Genomic DNA, 21576 nt, shown 5'->3' with positions numbered 1-21576 from the left:
TACAAATTGTCCCTTAATCTGCTTACTTCATTGTCACTGAATCAGAGTTTCTCACCAAAGCTAGGCAAAAATGATCATTTTGTTGCACTCCACTTCTCCCAGTGTTTCAGTACTCATTTCTGTAGACACCATCGGCCTAAGCTTCTCCTTGATGCTTCTTCCGAGATGTGTTATTGCCCCTCTAAGACGTCTGCCAAGTGTCCTAAATCAAGGATTCCAGTCTGATTATCCGCTCTGGGATCAGCTAACTGCCTTATGGGGACATATGTAGACAGCTCTGTGGAAAGGAATTGAGGCCATGAGACTCACTGCCTGGAAGGAACTGTTGTCAAAAGTAACTGCGCAAGTGAGTTGGAAATAAATTCCAAAATCCCTTTGAGCCTTATTTTAGTATTTTGAGCACAGTTCATGAAGCCTTAAACAAATATCCATACCTTTCTAAGCTGTATCTCAAAATGGGAGCTGACCCACATTTGTTGGGCTAACCTGCAAACTTTTGGGGTCATCTGTCTTATACACACATTTGGACAAGTTCCTAGGAAAATATCAAACATGTGCTATGTCATCAGTTAAGACATCTTACTGGAACCTCTGTTCACAGAAGTTACAAGGCTGACTGGTCTACGGATTCCTTAAGAAGGGAGTATTTCAATAGGTTGTTTTTTTTTCTGTTTAACTCTGGCTTATAGTTTAGTGCTCTAATGAGTCTTAGGGGTAATTTTGCTTCTTCTCTCCAAGATCTCATTTATTCATCAATGATATGGAATTTTACAGAAAGGTATCATTTTGTATCATTTTTCAAAAGGTATCATTTATCATACTCATGTTAAAAATATCCTCAACTATTTTCACTAGGCACACAGATGTTATGTAAAAAAGGCAAATGAGAATTCAATAAATCACATATATAATGAACATAAATCCTAACATTCTATATTTGTACATACATGTATATTTGCATATTTGCACATATATGCAGTCTTATCCATATATCAACACATACACTTCAATGCATGTTCGATACCTACTTATAGCTTTACATATTTGGCTATAAATTTCTTATGTGAATGAAAATTAAAGGGCATATTATGTTGGTTACAAAATTATAAGAAACATTTACACAGCCAGTCCTGTGGATACTGAGTAAAGCCACTGCCTGTGGTACTGACATGCTATAAAGGCCCTGCTCGAGTCCTATTCTACTTCTAATGCAGTTCCCTGCTAATGCAACTGGGAAAGCTGTGGAGAACGGCTCAGATGCGTGGGACCCTGCAACCATGTGGGAAATACAGAAGGAACTGCTGGCCCCGAGGACTAAACCGATGTGTACATGCCTTCTCTCCCACCCCAATTCTCTGTAATTCTACCTTTCAAATAAATCTTTTAAAGGAAATTATTCATCAGGGGAGCAATGTATTATACACTAATTCTATAAAATTCTTCATAAAATTAAAAGGAAAAATAATATTATTCTAAGGATTCTAAAGAAATGTGTGTGCAGATAGTGTTATAATTTCCATTTAAATTAACTTTTTACAAGTTATTCTTGAAAGATATACATTAAATAAAAATTATCTTCATCAAAATTGTATCATTCTGCTTTTGAGATCCTAAATACAATGTACATAATAAATCCACAAACACATTGCTATTTCCTTAACAAATTTAGTGACTTTAATTAGCATACCTACAGATATAATCCATAAGTAACTTAAACCTATTACATATTGTTAGTGTTATTCTGTTATTAAATGAAGCACTGTATAGTGAGTCACTCTAAAATCTAGTGATATCCTATGCATTATCATGATTCATTTTTGCTGTGACCCATTTAATTCTTGACTAATTCATACTTTACCAGAATACATACCTCTGCAATATCTATATACTTGGTAGAGTGACTTTTTTCCCCTATTTTTAAATGGTCTCCATCTTTATGTATATGATCTCTGTACTTTTTGTTAGTATTTTAAACATAATGAAAATTGTAGGATTGCCATGATACAGAATAAGCATTTCATTTTCATAATATATTGGCAGTAGATAAAAATCTTATTTATCATTTAATTTGAAGGGAGACACACACACACACAACAGAGATAATATGAAAATCAGAGAAAGTGACTGACAGCCAGAGAGTGCCCTCCTGCTTGTGGCTCACACCCTACATTCCTGCAGCGGCCAACGCGGGAGGAGGCTGAAGCTGGAAGCCAGAACCCTTGCAGATTCCCCATGCCGGGCCAAGGACCCAGCTACCAGTCGTCACTGCTGCCTCCCAAAGGGTGTAGCAGCGAGAAGCTTAAGGGTAGCTGGGATTCGAACATCGTCAATGGATTGCAGGTGCCCCAAATGATGGTTAATCACTAGGCCAAGCACCCACACAAGAATGGGTGAGGAGAGAAAAATCAAGGCCTGTTAGAGAACTGAACTTGTAAAAAGTAGTTTTAAGAATCAGAAAATAATGTATGCTGAGTGATTTCCAAAATGTAATGAAACATTTGTTTTGGAAAATAAAAACAATATATAAGTTGTCTTCTAACTAAAAGCTCTGCAACAATTCACTAGGCTGTGAATCACAGCCACTCACCTGTCCACCCAGGTCTCTGGAATGTTGTACACTGCAGATACTCGGAAGCTCAGGTGAGAATGGAGCTCGGGCATCGAAGGGGAAATGCTAACAGCTGCTTCTATAGGTTGGAAGTTGGCATAAAAGCTGCTACAATACATATCAATCAGCTGATGGAGAGCCATGGATAATTCAGCTGTCACCTTTTCTACCAATCCTGCTGGGAAGAGGCTTAAAGTCAGGTCATGTGTGAAAAGTCATGTTTATCATAAGCTTTCAATTACAATTTTGAAATCTCTTATAAAACCTAGCATTTACTGAAAAGGACCCTTTACAAACTGAAGACAATTAATCACTTGTATTTCTGAACACAGCCTGGTTTAGTTGCTGGTAGTTCAGCTATCAATATACTTTCATCTTTTCAGCTGAAGAGATTTGGGGAGCAAGGCCTTTTAATCACAAGTTAGAAGTTTTCATTATTAATTTCATATTCTGATCAATTATAATCTCCAATCATTTTCAAGTCTAATTTCTGATTCAAATTAATTTTAGACAAAGCTCCTGCTTTCTAGATAGATTGAAAGTACTTCAAAACAAATCACTATATAATAATCACAATAAATTTGATTATGTGCTGATGTTATCATTAACTCAGAATTAGTTATGCACTGTGTCAATATAAGAAAGTTAGCAGGACATGCCTGGGATTTGAAACAAGCTTGAAAGATGCTTACTAAAGCTCTTCATAATCAAAGCCTTTCTTGAATTTTACCATTACTTATTTAAACAGAATGTTGATTGTTCTTAAAAGTGACTTGTCGTAAGGGAATAAAAAATGACCAGGTAAAGGAGGTATTGAGGGATCAAGCACTTCATTAAGAATGATGTGCTTGGGGTCTGCTGTGACAACATTCCGACACGTGCTGTATCGAGTCCCTCAGCCCAGTCCTCCATTCAAACATACGTACTTTCCAGGCAGTCGTTTCTGAAACAAAAATGGCTTTTTTCTTTCAGGCTATTTAAAAAAGAGAACCAGTACAGAGGCAACCTTCTCCTTCAGCAACCGTAGGCATTTGTGCTCATATGTTTGGATGCCTTCGCTGTATCAAGGAGAATCTTGCCAAAGCCCACGTCTCCTAGTCCTCCTGTAACTCAACATTTGTTCACATACTATTGTTTACTTAGTAATGCGTTTGTCCACACAAAATTGGTAAGATAACACGTGGTATGGGTCTATTTTGTAAGCTATGTGTTTGCTGAAACACCTGATAGAGCTCTTTCCCTGTATTTGTCCTAACTAAAATCATCTGTTAGGAGTCGTGGTGACTAATGAGGCAGAAGGGAAAGTAGCCCAAAGCAGCCTTAAAAAGGGCTCCTGGCGTCCTAGAAGCCACCCAACACGCCCCCTTTAAACAAAGGGACAGAGGAGTACACAGTTATAGATGCATCATTTTCCAGTCCCCCAAGGTACTGGAGGGATTTGGAAGCATGCAGCACAAACTTCCCATCAACAATTCTGAATCTTGAGCAACTAAATACACATGAAAAGTAACTCATCAAGTTTCATCGTGCGTCTCACTAATTCAAAGAATTGTAAATGTTTGGGGGTCTCTTATTTGGTGAAATTCTCAAATGATCTTAAAAGCATGTTTGAAAGACAGAGTTATATAGAGAGGAAAAGAGAGAGATCTTCCATCCGCTAGTTCACTCCCCTAAGTACCTGCAACAGCCAGGCCTGTTCCAGGAGCCTGGAACTTCATCCATGCCTCCCATGTGTGTGGCAGGGACACAAGCTCTCGCTCCATCTTTGCTGCCTTCTCAGTGCATTAGCGGGGAGCTGGGTTCCCAATGAAGCAGCTGGGGCTCCCACTATCACTCCTATGGGATGCTTGCATCACAGGCAGTGACAGAGCCAATCACTGGCTCCCCCTTAAACTCTACGTTTTATACAGAAAAGCAAATTCTTGCTTACAATTTTCTTCTTTTTAAAGTGTGTATAGAAAGGAGTGCTTATTGCATTTTGCTTTACTTTCAGAACTCTGAATGGAGAATACATTTCAAGTAACATTAATTCATTAAAACATACTATTGACTCAACAACCTGCGTATCCTGGTAAAATATCACACCTCATTCTACTCTAATAATGAATTATAGCAGTGACCCCATTTAAGTTGAACACCCCTAACTCACTACTTGGAATTTTCCAAAGTAAGAAAAACGCTGAATGCCAATATATTACATATGGAAAATTCCACTTCTAACCTCATGTAAAGGAGTGCTCCGTGAGGTCCTGGCGCTATAAAAGTCCGAGCTCTGACAGTTTTTACTCACAGCGTTCACCTAGTCCAAAGAAAAGCGAGCAGAGGGGACAGCCACCTTCACTCACGAGAGCGAGCAAGCGCAGCCACTCAGTCGGCGTCCACATCCCCCAGTACAGACACAGCTTCAGCTTTAAACAGTGCCAGAGTAAACCTCCGCAATTGGTTCGTAGTGAAAACAGCTGAGCGTGTCCCGGGGCTTCCACAGCCACAGCTGGGTTAGGCTTCCATTGGCCTTCGCCCACCAGAATCTACTCAAGGTGTTGGCCCTGGGGTGGGGAGGTCCATCACGCCCTTTGTGGCTTTCGGGCAGAGTAAAAAGCTTTCACTATGTAAATACACTGAGAATAAGATGTAAAGTGCTTTTAAGCTATATGAAATGAGAATGAACTTCCAAATTCTCCACATTCCCAAATTTGAAGCACTTCTGTTCCCAAACATGTTGAACAAAGGATATTCAGCCTGAATATGCAATGAAAACATACTGATTAGAACGTAAGCTTTGGACACGTTCCTGAATGTTTTCAGTTTTCTGGCACCTCCTTTTTTTTTTTTTTTTTTCATTTTCTGAGGACCGTGAAGAAGAGCGGACCCCGTTCCAAATTACTGTTGGAAAAAGAGAGCCAGTTCTTCACAGATATTCCTCCAGCTCATCCAGTCCATGTGTAACACTAATATTCCGTGTTGGCATTGGAGGGATGTCCATTCCTTCCTCCTTCTAGGCTGTTCCAGAGTTTTATGAATAATGAGAACAGGGAAGTTTGTACCAAAAGAGGTATTTTCCCCTTTATCTTCTGCCATCTCATTATCATTGTAACATGAGGTGGAGGACTTAAATATAACTCAAGGTTTGAGTAGTGGGAACGAGATGTGAGAGGCTAGAACATTTTATTGAGATTATTAAATGTGTGGCGTCATCATATGCTTGCCAGCATCGTCTCTGAACATCAGAATGTTAGCTGAGTGTCTATGAGTCAGTTTCCATGCAGATACTCACTCTTCTACGCCACCTGCCATGTACCTGCATGAGACAAACCCTGAACAATCCTTGCACATTTTATATTGACATATCCTTTATATATTTTTCAAAAATTGAGGAGTATCTTAGAACCACATTTCAAGAGTAGCAGAGATGCAATCCAAACCAGTTGTGCCTGAATCCGAAAGTTGGGTTCTGTTTTGTACCATATAGCCACACACCCACTTTTTTCCACAGGGGCAATGTCTGCCTGTGACCTATAATTATATATTTACTCTGAGTGTTTGTGAGCACTAATTATTCAAGAACACAGACTTCCTTGTAATATGAGCTCAGGCTTTTAAATTCAAATGTGCAATGGAATGATGTCAGCAACATATTTGTCATTTTTCATATATAATATAATTAAGTAAATAGCAAAATGTTGCAGTGTCTTGCAATGCTTCCATAGACATTTGAAGTATTCTTTTAAATTTTTCAAATGTTTTGATATTGTCAGTAAAAAAAAAACCTTCATAATTTGAATGGCAGCATTTATTTCCCTGCATACTATTTATTCACTTCTAGCATCAAAAAGTTTTAGTAAAGCATTTCTCCCACCAAAATGTGTGCATGTTCGTGACCACAGTAGTTGATATTTGAATGAAATATTTTTAAAATTATATGTGCTGCTATCTATTATGTGTGGTGAAATTATTTATCTCATTTATTTGCAAGGCAGAGAGATGGCTGGGAATGAAAAAAAAAGAGAGGGAAGAGAAATGAAAAGAAAAGCAAAAATAGAAGGTGTTAGGAACACAATTGGGGTCTCTAACATACTTGAGAGAGACCCCAATGCTTGATTCTCATCTACTGCTTTGCAAGACGCACATTAGTGGAAAGCTGGAATTGTGAACATAGCCAACCAAGATTTGAACTCAGGTACTCATGTGGGTGGGATTTGGCCACCTTAAGTGGCATCTTAACTACTAAACCAGATGCTTATCCCTTACCAAAAAAAAAAAGCATTTTAAAAATAACTTGAGTGCATGTTCAATTACCTTTGGTTGAAGTCTCAGAATTTTGATGAAAATCCTGAAAAGAGGTAAAGAAATATATTTATTATCCAAGCAAAAAATGCACAAGAGAAACAGGTAGCTTCTAATATCTGAGCACTTAAACATCTGTGGACTGAGTAAACACAAAATATTTCTCTGCCTTGTATATTGGTGCTGCTTATTAGGCAAAAGGAAATTTAATTGTAGGACAAAAGACTTGTGAATACTGGCATGAGCAACGTAGTTTATTTGACTTTTCTCACTGCAAGCTCCTAAAATATGCTTAGCTCCTTTTTGTAGTTCTACAAATCCCCTTTGAGCTCAGTACTCCCTCCATGACATTAACTTCTTTATCAGCACATTTCTCCTTCTCTCTGTTAAGCATGCTCAGATCATATTATTAGCAGTCATTCAGATGCAAGCTTTGGGTACCACCAGAAACAGAAATGGAAGGAAGTGGGCCAAAATCACTTAGTTACACTGTATAGTTTTGTGTCTTCCATTCCTTATAGAGGATTACAAAATTCTAGTAAACATTTGGGACAAAAACTATATATAACTTGAATGACAGCTTAAATAAAAGAATCAGAAATTTGATTTTTACTGCAATTTTCATTATTTATGTTGTGGCCCATTAGTGCAATGACTGTGGTTTTTTTTTAATTATTTATTTTAATTGGAAGTCAATTTCACAGAGAGAAGGGGATACAGAGAAAAATCTTCCATTCAGTGGTTCATTTCCCAAATGCCTGCAACATCTGGAGTTGGGCTGATCTGAAGCTGAGAGCCAGGAGCCTCCCCTGGGTGTCCCAGGGCCTGCAAGGTCACTGGTACTTGGTTCGTCCTTAATAGCTTTCACAGGCCACAAGCAGGGAGCTGGGTGGGAAGTGGAACATCTGGGACATGAATTAGTGCCCATATGGGGCGCTGGCACTTTGAGGCAGAGGACTAGCTGGTTGAGCCATTGTGCCAGCCTCTTACATGTCTGTTTATTTATGCATTTGCTGGAAGCCCTAGGACTGCTTTGGTGGCTTAGGATTTGCTGTTTATAAGTGTATTATCATAAAAAAAATCCTACATAAAGTGCCTCATTGATTTATTAGAGGAAGGAATATTAACCCCAAATAAAACTGAATTTCTAAAAGTATCCATTTTGATTGTACAATAACTTCTTAACATTTAAAATTTAAAAACATTAAAATGTATAAGTTGGCTTTTAAGGATATTCAATTAACTTCAAGCCAGACTTTGAATACTTTATGAAGTAATCTTATTTTCTGTAACAAATTCATTGCTATAGTACTCGTTTAGACAGGAATAATTTCTATCATTTAAAAAGCATCATTGAATTTATATAGAACTTTTCCTCCAAAAGTACCATTCTCAGAACCATTTATATATTTCAAAAGCATTTCATCTGAATGTAGTTTCAACTACTACTCCACACACGAGGACACTTCAAAACAGTGGTGAAAGAATAGAACTAAAAGAACTTTGATTTGGTGCAAAAGCGTGTCGAGACATACTCTAGAATTTTCAAGGTTTACATTGTCCAGGAACAGTTTGAGCACCCGTCCCTAAGTTTCCCCTGTGTCGAAGTGAGTCTGTGCAAGATGTGAGTTCATGACACAGTTCAAATTCAGTTTAGCCAGAATCATAAGCACACACTGTGAAGACAGTATTACATGCACCTACCCCATAATGTGAAAGACCAAGCTTTGTTCATTGTGATCCCTTTACTGTATAGAAACAGATGATGTGAGGTTGTTATGTAATTGGAAGGGTAGGAATGTTTATAGTGCTGGGTGGAAACAGGATAGAGGACAACTGTATTTGTAATAAAAATTTTCACTGTGTCCAAACTTATATTTCATATATACCTAATTACTTCCTTGTCTGGCAGCAAATTCTCTCTCTTGTAAGCTGGCTGGAAATGTAGCCAAGACAAAGGAGAGCTTCTCAAGCCTCAGCATTCATTGGCAGAAGGCCCATAGTTTTCAGTATTTCTTTGATGTAAGGTTTGTGGTGGGTGGACAGAATGAATTGTTTTGGCATTGTTAACTGCACTTACTGAACAAATTCTGTAAACTTGTGCCAACGTTCTCCTAGGTAGATACACAAGATAGGATGGAAAAACACAAAAATACAAATGTCTAGCATAAATAGACTTTTTAAAGTCTCAAAGCAAGTAAAAGCAAGTAGAACTCATTTCTTAATACTTTGCATTAAACACTTGACCACTGCCACATATTATGTGATATTCATAACCAATGTCACATATTATGTGATATTCATAATTGTAAAGTATTTTCTAAGTTAATGTTGCATGCAGCTAAAACCTCAAGTGTTTTCAAAATATAAGATATACATTTTGAATTAAAAGGCTATAAAGAAAATCACATACATTTTAGTGCTTATAAATACTTAATAAATGTAAAAAGTGAATACAAGTTTTTCTTGCGCACTGCAATTGTTGATGGCTTCCCTGGGAAATAACCAATTTCTCTATAAATGGTTCTTTTGATTTCAGATATGCTGAAAGACAGATTTTTCCAAGAAAATTGCCATTTTTGTTCTTTTAGTGAGATTTAGAATGCATATTTTGAAAATAAAGTTTCCTCTAAGAATACTTTAACATCAGTCAAATGTTTCATTCTAAAAAATTATGTTTTCTGGGACCAGCAAGGTAGTATAATAGCAGGCTAATCATTTTGTCTGCAATGGCAACGTCCATATGGGAATTGAATGACATGCCAGCTGCTCCACTTCTGGTCTAGTTTCTTACCTATGGCCTGGGAAAGCCGTAAGGATGGCCCAAGGACATGGGAGCCTGCAGTCATGTGGAAGACCCAGAAAGAAGCTTTCAGCTTCTGACTTTGGATCGGCTCAGCTCTGGCTGTTGTGGCCATTTTGGGAAGTGAAGTAGCAGATGGAAGGTCTTTCTGTCTCTCCTTCTCTCTGTAAATCTGCCTATACAGCAAAAATAAATAAAACTGCTGGGGGAAAAAAAGTTGTTTTCCACATTCTTTGACAAGTTGTTTGTTACTAATGATTTGCAAGGAGTTAGAAAGAACTATTGAAAATAGCAAACAATCTTAGTCAAGTGCCCACGTCCTCACATGTGGTCCCCTCCCCTAGCAATGACCATAGTTGATGGCAGTGAGATCATGGGGATCCGTCCAGCCCATCAGGGAGACTATCTCCCACCTGCACCACCCCACCACCTCATATAGAAATAATGACCCTCAGTCAAGCACTATCGTCATCTGGTGTTTTTATGAGCATTCTTTCGTGTCGAAATAATCATTCCCTATACCCAAATTCTCTCTCTTTTTTTCTATTTTAGAGATCAGTAAATTAAAATTCACGAGAATTAATTTTCCAAAGAACATTGAGCTGGAAAAGGGTAGGTCTTGCTTTTAGATCATGTTTCTGTTACTGAAACTCATCATATTCTATTGTCATTCAGGGTGTTCACAATGTCTCCCAAATATGATACTGGGAGATTATTTAAAGTTAATTCTCAACACCTTTTTTAAAATCCTACTTATCTTCACATTAAGAAGGCTTTTCATTAGCACTATATAATTCTCAAGTGTTTCAGTTCAACAAAATAATTTCAAGACATATGTTAGTATGCTTTTCAAGCCTATGGCACACTTTTGTTTGTTTACTTTGATACAGAATGGAACACTCCACCCACATTAAATGTGATTATGTCTCATTTGTCCCTTAAGGAATTGTGAATAGCATAAGTCTTAATATTGACTCAAATCAGTCTTAGTGACTACATGATGATTTTATTTTCTTCTGTACTGGAAGACAAAATAATATGGTTATCCCATGCAGCAAAAATTATAGAAATAAGCAAATTGGACCTTTAAAATTTGATTAAATCTATTGATAAATTACTTAAACAATGCGAATCTATTTTATGTATTGTATTGCACCATCAAGCATTAATTACAGTAGTTTTACTCATTTTAGTTCACTTTCTGCAATTTCAATTTTGTTGGAGAGAACTGTGCTTGAATACATTCAATGGAAAATTCCAGAAGTCACAACAATTCATTAGTGTGTGCAGCATTCGGAGTAATGGGATGACACATCACCAGAGTCCTCCTCTTCCCCGTGGACAGGAACCATTCCTTGTCTAGAGTATATGGGAGTCACTGAGTGAGCGACTTAGCTTATCAGATCTCCTCATGCCTGGTAGAGTGACATTGTTCAAGCGAAGCTTTCCTTATCTAATAATTGCCACAAAATGCAATAGTAGTGATGCTTGCAGTTTTATCATAGTATATCATTACATGCTAATTTTATTGCAGTTATGATTATACCTAGTCTATGCATTGAATGCATTTACTACAAAAAACAACACAGAGGGTTCAAACATAGCTGTGGCTTCAGGCATATTCTATGAAGGTCTTCGCACATACCATTCTGCATGAGGTAGAACTGCTATGATTCTCAACATCATTTGAACTTTTTGCTTTATCATCTGCTAACTATGTAACCAGCTAAATGAATTTATTGTGACCCATTTCCTTAATTTGTGTGTGTGTTGGGAAGGGAGCAGTAACGATATTTAAACATGTGACATCCAAAATTGAAATATTCTCTTTCCTCCCTTTCTCCCTTCTTCCTCCCTCTTTTCCCTCCTTCCCTTCCTACCAGGTATTTTTTAAACACAGAAAAGCAGGAAAGCATTACAGGATGTAGGAAGTAAGATAAAAAAAATCCTTCAGAAGTCACAGAAGCAGAGTTCCCTGCAAGTTTGGCAACATATACAATACAAACTGATCTCGTTTTTCCTACATACGACTTCCCAAAGCAAGTGTGGACATTTATATGATCTTGCATGGGTAGACACAGAGCTATCCATGCTTGCACAAACATTTTCATGGGAATATTATGTAAGCACATTCATCTTAATAAACTGCAGGATTGATATCAGCTTATCTTGGGAGGTTTATGTTGGCCGCAAACTTCAAAGTATAATGGACTTCTTTCATTTAATTAAATTCACTTTGTATAACAGAATCAAGGTGCTATTAGTCCCCCAAGTGATTGATTGATACTGCAGGTACATTTGTACACACAGCAAATGCATAGAGGTTTGATCAATATCCAAAAATCTTTCACTCTCCTTAATTATTGAAATGGGGCTTAAGTAATTACTGTATAATAAACAAATATATTTACCTCTGCTTTCCCCAGAAGCATTAGATGAAGTTCATTTATTGCATCTGTGACTTGTTTGATTTCCACACACCCCAGAACACTGCATATATTTTTAACTTCTTCAATGATATTATTCACAATTTCCTGCGGATGACAAAGTTTACATATTAATATCTGTATCTTCAAAACACATCTTTGCACGAAAAGAAAACTGAATAAAATTCACTTGTTGTTCCAATAGAAAAGTTCTGAAGATTCTAGCTATTCCATGATCAAAGCCACAAACTGTGTTGAGTGAATGCTCAAAGCAACACCTAACACTAACTTAAGTAAGTCACTAACCAAACTGTAGCTACAGGAAAGGAATGGGTAGAGGACAAAACAAGCGAGACAAAAACGTGGTTCGTGCAGAGCTTTGAAGACAAGACCCTGATGGGAGGCCTTAGGTAAGTTTCAGAGCACATGCTTTTGGGATGTGTATACAAGGAAAAACGTGCCAAAATCCAGATTTGCAGTTCAGACCAAATTTGGGACAATCAGTTTTGTTGTCAGGGTATCTGGTAAGCATTCAGTCACATTATCCTTCAAGCAAGAGTTATTTCCAATCACTGAGGACAAATGTCACCCAAAGTCAAAACTAAGCTGAAGTCAAAATTGCTGCCTGCCTTTAAGCTATACACAGTTTCTTGTTATTGCTCTTCATGATTTCATTAGCCTTTTTATATTTCAACTACGTTCATGTTACCAAATAAGCACTCCCTTAAAAATGACTGTTTTTTCTTCATCTATTATTATAAAATCTGATGAACAATTTCTGCGTTTAATCTCATGTTAATCACTTCTCACTTTAGAGTATTTTTATAAATTTTGTCTACACCAAGAACAACTGTGGCTTTCAAAACAAATCAGCTGCGTGTCAAGTACCACAACCATTTTCATGGAGGACAGAAGAGTTCATTCCAGGAGAGGTGGAAAACTTTTTCCTTGTTTTTCACACATAGATATGAATTCACAGCACAAAAATATTTTCAGTCTGTTTATTCAAGAACTCTGATTAATAAAACATTATGAATATAAAGATACTGCATGAATTTTACATGAATGGAATACCATTTTGTATCTTTCATGGAAAAAATAATATTTTGATTATGTTGACAGCACCTCCTATATGATTTTACTAACATGGAAGGGTGATGAAGGAAACCAGGAAAAAAGGACTAATACTAAGAAAGAAAAATTAGAAATTCAAAAAAATGCCAACAATTATCTTCAATTTGCTAAAAAGAAGATATCATTTAGCTCAGATACATTGCAGGTCTTTCATGGATTTAAATACCTACTATAAGGAAGAAAATTTTATGATTTATACAGAGAAAAATGTTATTTGTTCCATTTATGTGAGAAGTCAATAGGAGCCACATCACAGTGTGTAGGATCAGGACCGTACTTCAGGAGATATTGAATAAGATGTAAACATCATTTCACAGACATTATATTTGGCCAAGAGAGAGAATATGATTATACAGAGATAGTATTTAGTCAGAAAAAATAAAACTTGAAAGTTCAGTGTATAACATTTTAAAATATTGAATATTTCAGTGATGGCGGAAAGCTTGGGTCACAGGTATGGCACACCTTGCAAAAACGCAAATCCTTAGGTTATGGCCTCACTGGCATCAACAGTAAAGTGGTTCTGTAAACTTTTGACTTAGACATGAGGAAATAAAACCTGTTTACTGTTTTCCAGTATTTTATGGCCTTTCTGGTGAAAGGGGGAGGTTCATTTAGTACCATCAATAGCTTTAGAAATGGTTATTTAGAACAAATAGTTGCAATTTAGAGGTTTTTTTTTTTTTTTTTGGCTTGATGCTTGAAGAACCTTTGCTCAGATTATCTGTCCAAGTATTGAATTGCCTGCTTTGTGAGTTAGAAGCAAGTGCCTCCTTATTACAGCCATGCAAACAATCAGGGATAATTTCAAAGCAATGTTTGAAAATTCTAATTTTTCTTTATACAGTTCTGCAGCTATGGGGCTTCCTCCCTTCTCCAATTCTTCCCTCCCTTTCTGTCGCTCCCCATGGTCTCCTATGTTTTACAATAATATAGTCCTTCATTTTATGGCTTTGAACTATACTGTCTCCAAATTGTTTCTAACATTGATCCTTTGGATTAGTGAAAACAAGAGTAGGATTATCATGTTATTTTGTGGGCTTTATTTCAAGTTTATCTTATGAAATATTTGATATAGATTTTCAAGGGGCAACATTCTAGGACTTCAAATATTCAGCTTACCTGAAAAGCATTTTGAGCATCAGAAAAGGCTGGTGACAAGCATCTGTCCTTCACATTTTTCTAAAAAGCAAAACAAAACAAGAAAGAATTAGTTTTTATTCCCTTTTATGTAGCTGCAACAGAGATTAAAGTAATACACATTTCAACAGCCATGAACAGTTTGCAATCTTCCAGACATTATGTAGACTTTAGTGAGTTTCCATTTATATATCCATACTGAAAATGAATTCAATAAGTTTGCAGACAAATTGAGAATTTAGGATGATTTCATTCTACTTTGAGTAACTAGGGCTACTATAAAGATTTTTTCCCCTAAAGTTTAAAATAAAACTTTGAAATTACAATTTGGCATAAAATATAAAACACTGGTCCCACTGTAAGAGAGAAAATGCCAGATAATATACAAAACAGTAAGTTTCCCTGATGCAAGCACAGATTTGAGGCAACAAGATGCCTCAACAAAACATTCAAAATACCAAATGTGAAGTAAGACAAGTTTAAAAAACAATCATTCTGAGAAATGAATACATTTGGCAGTATAAACCATAAATATTCGTCAATAGTATTCAGGTCATATTAGTGCATTCTTATGTTTTCAAGACCTGTATAATGATCAAAGACTGGTAGATATGAAATATGATATCTCAAATTAATTTTGTTTTGGACAATTACATAATTATGTAGGTGTGCTTGTCAAATAGAGATTGAAAAATTATGGCTTGATACTATTAAAGTCTTCTTTAATTCCCAGGAATTTATTGGAGATACTTCAGTGAAAATAATCTTACTGAAAATGCCAATTGCTTTGCATTGAGATCATCTGCAAAAACTGTGACTGATTCATAAAATAATTTGGTTGCAGGTAATGATCTCTACTGGTCAGTGCTGTAAACAGTACTCCTTTTGACACCGTGTGAATATTTAAGCCATACTTGACACATTTACATTGGTTGAGTATGTCTTTCAATACTGTTGGTCAAATTTCAAAACTTATAAACTGATCATTGTTAAGAAATTCACAAAAAGGGAACACATAAGCATGCTGAAACCCTGAGACAGCTAAAATTCACTCTTTTCTCATGGCTTCTTGGATTGTAAAGAATATGCACTTGCATGGGGTAAGATTAGCCATCCATTCTTACATGACCTGCATACACATAGGTTCATAGCACTTACTGCAAACATCTCTTAGGTGCCAATCCTGTTCCCTGACACGTTGCTTTAGAAACTGGAAAACCTTTGGGAGAGCAGTAGATGCTTCTACATGTTTATTGAATTGATGAAGGGAATAATGAGTGAATACCTGGGTTTTCATCAGGCAGTTCAGGTGCGAGTTATATTTTTCCAAAACTGCTGAAAGGCACTGTCTGGAAAGAAAAGAAAAGAAAGAAAAAACTTTGTTGAATTTGGTGGAAGAACTTAATTCATTATATTTGGCACATTTATTATCAGTTCTGTTTTGTTCATGATTCTATAGCAGGCATACTCTAACAAGCATTACTGTTGACAGTTTTAAAAAATTTAAGTGGAAGCATCACTGAGCTCTGACAAACTTTAAAAATATTTGAAAAATTTGAATTCCAAAGAAATTGTGACAAAGTAGCAAAGCCTTTAAGGTTGATTATTATACAAAACTACTCTTAATTCAAACTGTAAGTTGTGAAGAAACTCAGAAGCAGATAATGGCAAATACTGACATCAAGAAATATTAAATATGCAAAATCTCATGGAGAATTTCATTCAGAATTAATGGCAGACATTTATAATTGATAGGATTGCCTCTGCATTTTTCTTCCCTAACCTTCAGAAACTTTTTTTAATGCTTCAGCAGCACACGTGTGATTTGGGCTTCATTGCTCAAACTGATTTTCCCAAATTCAATTATCATCATCATGTTTGTGCTGACAATTCTTGAATTAAATTGCATAATCTGCTACCTGACATGAAACATGTGAGTTGAAGCAATGTATTTCATACAGTTGCTTGTTCACTATGTGACATTATCGTTTTAGTAGGAGCCATTCTGCCCAAGCAAGATAAAAGTTGATGGTGAGGAAAAAGAGTAGCCAAGGACCAGCAGGGGAGTATCCTTCTATAAACTTGATTCTAAAGCCAGAAAGATGATCAGAAGTCTGATTTTAGGTATTGTAGATATTTTGTGGGAAAAACTGCCATGTACTTGTAATGGTGAGAGATGTTTATGCTTTCTAAGAAGCAGTAGAGCCATGGAATAAGGAGACAAACACAAGTTCCTGTGCTTAGCCTTTACATGACAACATCAAATAGCATGGGTGACAGCCCCAATTAGCCTATTGTGTCTTTATAAGGCTGAAGATGGGTTTATGCTATAGCATCTGCAAAAGGTAAGAGATAGGATTCAGACCACAGAGGAAGTAGAAGACGGAGTGATTTGATTTCAGTTGTGGCTGTGGGTTTAAATACGTTTGTGGGAGCCAGAGTTTGGCAAGTAGTAAAATTACCCATATCCCTGGCACGTTCCTGGGTCTGAGTTCCAGCTCTGCTCCCGACTTTCCTGCTAATATGTACCTTGGGAAGTGTAGACAAAGTGTATAATAACTGCAAAGTGATGACTAGTATAAATAGTCATTAAATAGCTGGAGTTCTTTTGTTACCCTGGTGCACTTCAGAGCAATTTGAGATATACTCCAACTGCCGTATGGATGTCTTTTCTCAGCTTAGCTTCCTGAAGGAACTATTCTTTCAAATAATGAATGTATGCATTTAGATGTAAGAATTAATTAGGATATGTTCATTTACTGTCACTTGGATTTTCTCATTTGAATTCACACTCCCCTGCTGATGATATACCAATTATTTTCAGGGAGTCCCAGAAGGAATTAAAACCAGGAGATGCTGACTGTCACAGTACAGAAATACAGGTTGACAAAGAGCTCACTGACACACACATAACCAGATTCACAAAATGAATGAGAGAAAGAATCAGTGGAAATATAACAAGCAGCGGTAGACATATCTTTAAATGGATGTTAGCTCATTCGGGAAGGTGTTAGCGGCTCTTCAAATATATCTGAATAACTGTGAAGAATAGATAATTATTAACAGAATTTGCCAAAGAGAATCACACATTAAAGGTACAATAGCTTTCACAGCACTAATGAAAGGACACTTGTTACAATCAACTAGAAATATTGTGATTTGGCATTTCAGAAGCAGTCAGAAAGTTTTCTTGGAACAGACATAAAATGTCTTACCTGGATATCTTCCAAATATGCATAAATTCTAGAAGTTGGTTCGGATAAAAGTGACTGTGGTCATCTTCTTGCTGTAGACAGAATATATTAATATTGATAGAGTGACTGGGATTGAGTATCAGATAAAAATAGGCCTGTAACTTGTTGCTGTCAGTCTCTTTAACTCTTCCGATAACTCTCATTCGTCTTTTTTATTCTTTGTCTTAAAACCTCTCCAGGTTCTCCTGAACTGTGTAAGTTTTGTTTTCAACAATGAATCAGGAGGCTGGATTTTGGCTGAGGATAAACCTACAGGACAATTTGAAAGAAATTCTGTCTTCTCCACTGTCAACATGAATTTCTCCTGGAAATAAGAAGGTAACTTTCAGGCACATATGCTCCTGAGCTACATGCATACTCTGGGCTTTTTTTTTTTTTTTCTTTATTTTTTTCCTCACTTTGGCTGCACACAACATGGCAATGTAGGACAGGATATTTTGCCTGATGGACTAGAAAATGTGCAAATAACTGCATATTTTTCAGATGCACCATATGTTGCTGCCAAAACGCCAGCCTAAGAAAATTCTCTATTTCACAACTACTAAGCTACGTTCATGAATGACGACAACTAGCAGGGATAAATTCTAAGAATTCAGTTGGTATTTTCCTCTGTATGCTGTTTTAAAACTCTCGGTCCTATGGGCCACATGCAGGTGTTTGCGCGCACACACACACACACACACACACACACACACACACAGAATTCTTTAACTCACTGACTAATCCTTCTGGAACAAGCATGCAAAAAACTGGGTTACAGATTGTGGAGAATGAAAAACAAATCCATGGCAATTGTAATGTTTCCTACATGGTGGAGTCAAGTGTGAGAGCTGGATGAGTTTCCTTCAAGCTTGGTGTATATTACCTTGTGTGTCAGCATACAATTTGTTTTTTAAACTGACCAATACATTTTCTGACAGAAAATATCAGAAGAAAGCCTTTATTTGCCTAACGGTCAAAGGTAAAGTAATTCTTACATTTTTGGTGTGTGTGTGTGTGTGTGTGTGTGTGTGTGTGTGTGTGTGTGTGTGTGTGTGTGTAGAGAAAGAAAGAAGCCAAGCTAAATGAAAAGAATGGAGTGATGACTAGGAGGAAGTCCTGAGTGCATGCTGCTAAAAGGAAATACTTTGTAGAAGTACAATGAAACTTGAACATGTGAGGTTTGTTCACCGGGAATGTGCATCTACAGTCACTGGAATGGCTGAAATCAAAAACATGTTAGTGCCAAACATGTTTCTTTCTGATTCAGAGAAAGTGAAACTTAGGGCATGGGAAGATGGTAAATGGGAGGGAAGACAAAAAGTACCAAGTAGATCAAGAGAGGACATATGACTTGAACGGCAATGCTTGGCTGTTGCTTTCCTTAGCAGTTAAACCAACTCAAGCATGTAAGTAGTGTCATGACAGCCTTTTGCGTAGCAAGCTCACACTTCATGTTTAAAATGGCCTGATCTGTTTTGCAGATACTTATAAGGGCAAAATTGACATCTGTTATATTGTCATTAGCTAGGAATTTAAAAGAAAAGTTTTATTTATTTGAAAGGCAAGGGAAGAGGGGGAGAGAGAGAAAGGTATCTTTCATCCATTGGTTTACTCCCCATATGTCTGAGACAGCCGGGGCTGAGTCAGGCAAAAGTCAAAAGCTCAGAACTGGGGTTTAACATTTGTCATTTCTTACAATCAGAGCTGGGCCTGGGTGTGTGTACTTTGAAAAGGTCATGGGAAATGAAAAGATATGAGCTTAGATTGGTGAAGAATTATATTTTTTTAAGTCCTTGTGTTTTTTTATAGTACATGCTAATCTGTTATTAAAATATTTTTTGCAGCAAATGTACTCACACTTGAATATCCATTTTCCAAAGACTTGGTGAAGCATCTTCACTTAATGTTGGATTCAAGCATAAAATGAAGCACCACTGTGAACCCCTCTCCTGTCCCCGCTGCCATATTCATCTCTATCAGCTACCCAATCTTGGAGCTCAGAGCTTTACTATCTTTTCTTTGAAAGTACACAACCCTACTGAGATTTAGTCAAATTTTATGTCTCCATTAGGCTATGGTATCTACAATCTAGAAAAACTTCATTCATCTCCATTTCACCAGTATCTAAAACTGTCTGAGAAACAGTTGGATACTCAATTGTTATTTGCTCAATGAACAAATAATTTGTTTGCATGTGTTTTTTAGAGCGTAGTTCTGAATTTTATTGGGCTAAGACTTTCCTTCGTCATATGAGGTCCTTGAAAGGAAGAATTGTACATGACATGAAAAAAAAATTTAGAAACATATACTAAATTAATCAATTATTTTAGATTTTATTTGTATCAAGTACTTAGCTGAATTCTATAAAGTAAAAGCCATAAAGATTTTTTTGAACTTTAAGGTTTTGTCCTCTGGAGTGCAATGCTAGAACTTCCTGAAAGAGCCTGGAGTTGGTGACATGGAGACAGAGATGTCTTTCTCTGATTCGATGCTGTAGTTACTATGATCCCTCATTAGCACAGGGACTGACACTCAGCACCTATATAGTGAATCCTATTGGACAAAGGTATGCGAGCACTTTTGCCATTAGATAAGGTATCCATTTTTCAAAATTATTTTCATTATCACAGTAACAGAGAAATAGAAATGTAGCAGGGATGTTCCACCTGCTGGGTTTATTCTCCAGAAGCCCTCAAGAAGCAGAGCTATGCTAAGTTCAACACAGGAACCTAGAGTTCCATCTGGGTGGAAGGGTCTTAATTTAAACTCTGTAGAAACACCATTTACATACTTTGTTCAAATTAATCAAGAGTTGGTGATTTATTTTAGGAGGTAAAAGTTTATATGTTAAACCATCAATAAGCCTTAAAAAAGAAACATATGAATTAATCCTCTGTGATCCCAACTACATACTGAAAAGCAGACATCTCCAGAATCAGCTGTATAGGTATAGACCCAAGAATGGACAAGGATGACAATGGATGTGTCCCTGGACATGGAGAGAAGGGTGATGACAAAAGCAACCCACATATACTGTATCAGCTGATTCTACTTCATTTGAAAGGCAGCATTACAAACAGAGAAGGAGAAATAATGAGATCTTCCAACTGTTGGTTCATCCCCCCACGTGGCTACAATGACCAGAACTGGGCAGTCCAAAACCAGGAACCAGGAGTGCCTTCTGAGTCTCTCATAGAGAGAAATGCAGGGGCCCAGACTCAAACCATCCTCTGCTGCTTTCCTAAGCCATTACGAGGGAGCTGAATCGAAAGTGGAGTAGCCAAGACTTGAACATATGGGATGCTGGCTCCATCAGCAGAGGCTTAATTAGTTACACCACAGCACCAGCCCATGACTAATTTTATAATATATTGAATTCTACAACAACGCTGGTTTTCGGAAATCCCAAATCAATCCCTTATTTACTAGCTGTGAAACTATGAAACATTTCATTTACTAGTATCCATTTATACAAAATCAGAGAATAATATTTTTTATCTATTTTTCTTTTCCTCTTGGGCTATTGTGCACTAATACATTCAAATCATTGAGAACAGAACTGGATATAGATATAATCTGAATTATACAGGTATAGATATGGAATATGAAACAAAATAAATAATAAATGCATAAATATAATTTTAAGCAATTACCCTAAACTTCATATGCAAAATCTTTGAAAGGAGTCTATATATTCCAGGTATGGTGAGTTGGGAACAGAATGCATGGCATCCAAAGACGGCCTGCCTGGACTCAATTCTAAACTCCTCTTTACACCACTTCCAAGGTTATAATCCTGGAAATTTTGCGACAGCTCCTTGCTACTGTGTTTCATTATTCTTAATAGTATTTGCTTCATAAATTCTTCAGGCCGGTTGAACAGGCTGGAAATGTTAAAAGCTTAGAGATATGTTTTAAGACAGACTAAGGGAACAGGAATGGAAT

The 21576-nt window shown here is 36.8% G+C and overlaps 1 protein-coding gene across 2 annotated transcripts in view; it reads right to left on the bottom strand.

Moving 5' to 3' along the window:
- Positions 1–21576, bottom strand: part of PIK3C2G (phosphatidylinositol-4-phosphate 3-kinase catalytic subunit type 2 gamma) — a 241159-nt gene that overhangs the window by 188813 nt on the left and 30770 nt on the right. For both annotated transcript variants that reach the window (XM_040968303.1, XM_040968311.1), the window contains exons 6-10: positions 17611–17681; positions 15681–15744; positions 12107–12229; positions 6905–6938; positions 2588–2783 (exon numbers count right to left, since the gene is read on the bottom strand). In XM_040968303.1, the coding sequence (XP_040824237.1) occupies positions 2588–2783; positions 6905–6938; positions 12107–12229; positions 15681–15744; positions 17611–17681 (488 nt within the window). The remainder of the gene's footprint in view (positions 1–2587; positions 2784–6904; positions 6939–12106; positions 12230–15680; positions 15745–17610; positions 17682–21576) is intronic.

This window comes from Ochotona curzoniae, unplaced genomic scaffold (genome assembly GCF_017591425.1).
Source record: "Ochotona curzoniae isolate NIBS_2020 unplaced genomic scaffold, NIBS_Ocur_1.0 contig_1482, whole genome shotgun sequence".
Lineage (NCBI taxonomy): Eukaryota > Metazoa > Chordata > Mammalia > Lagomorpha > Ochotonidae > Ochotona > Ochotona curzoniae.
Note: the sequence above shows the minus strand (reverse complement) of the source record. Positions and strands in the feature narration are given on the sequence as shown.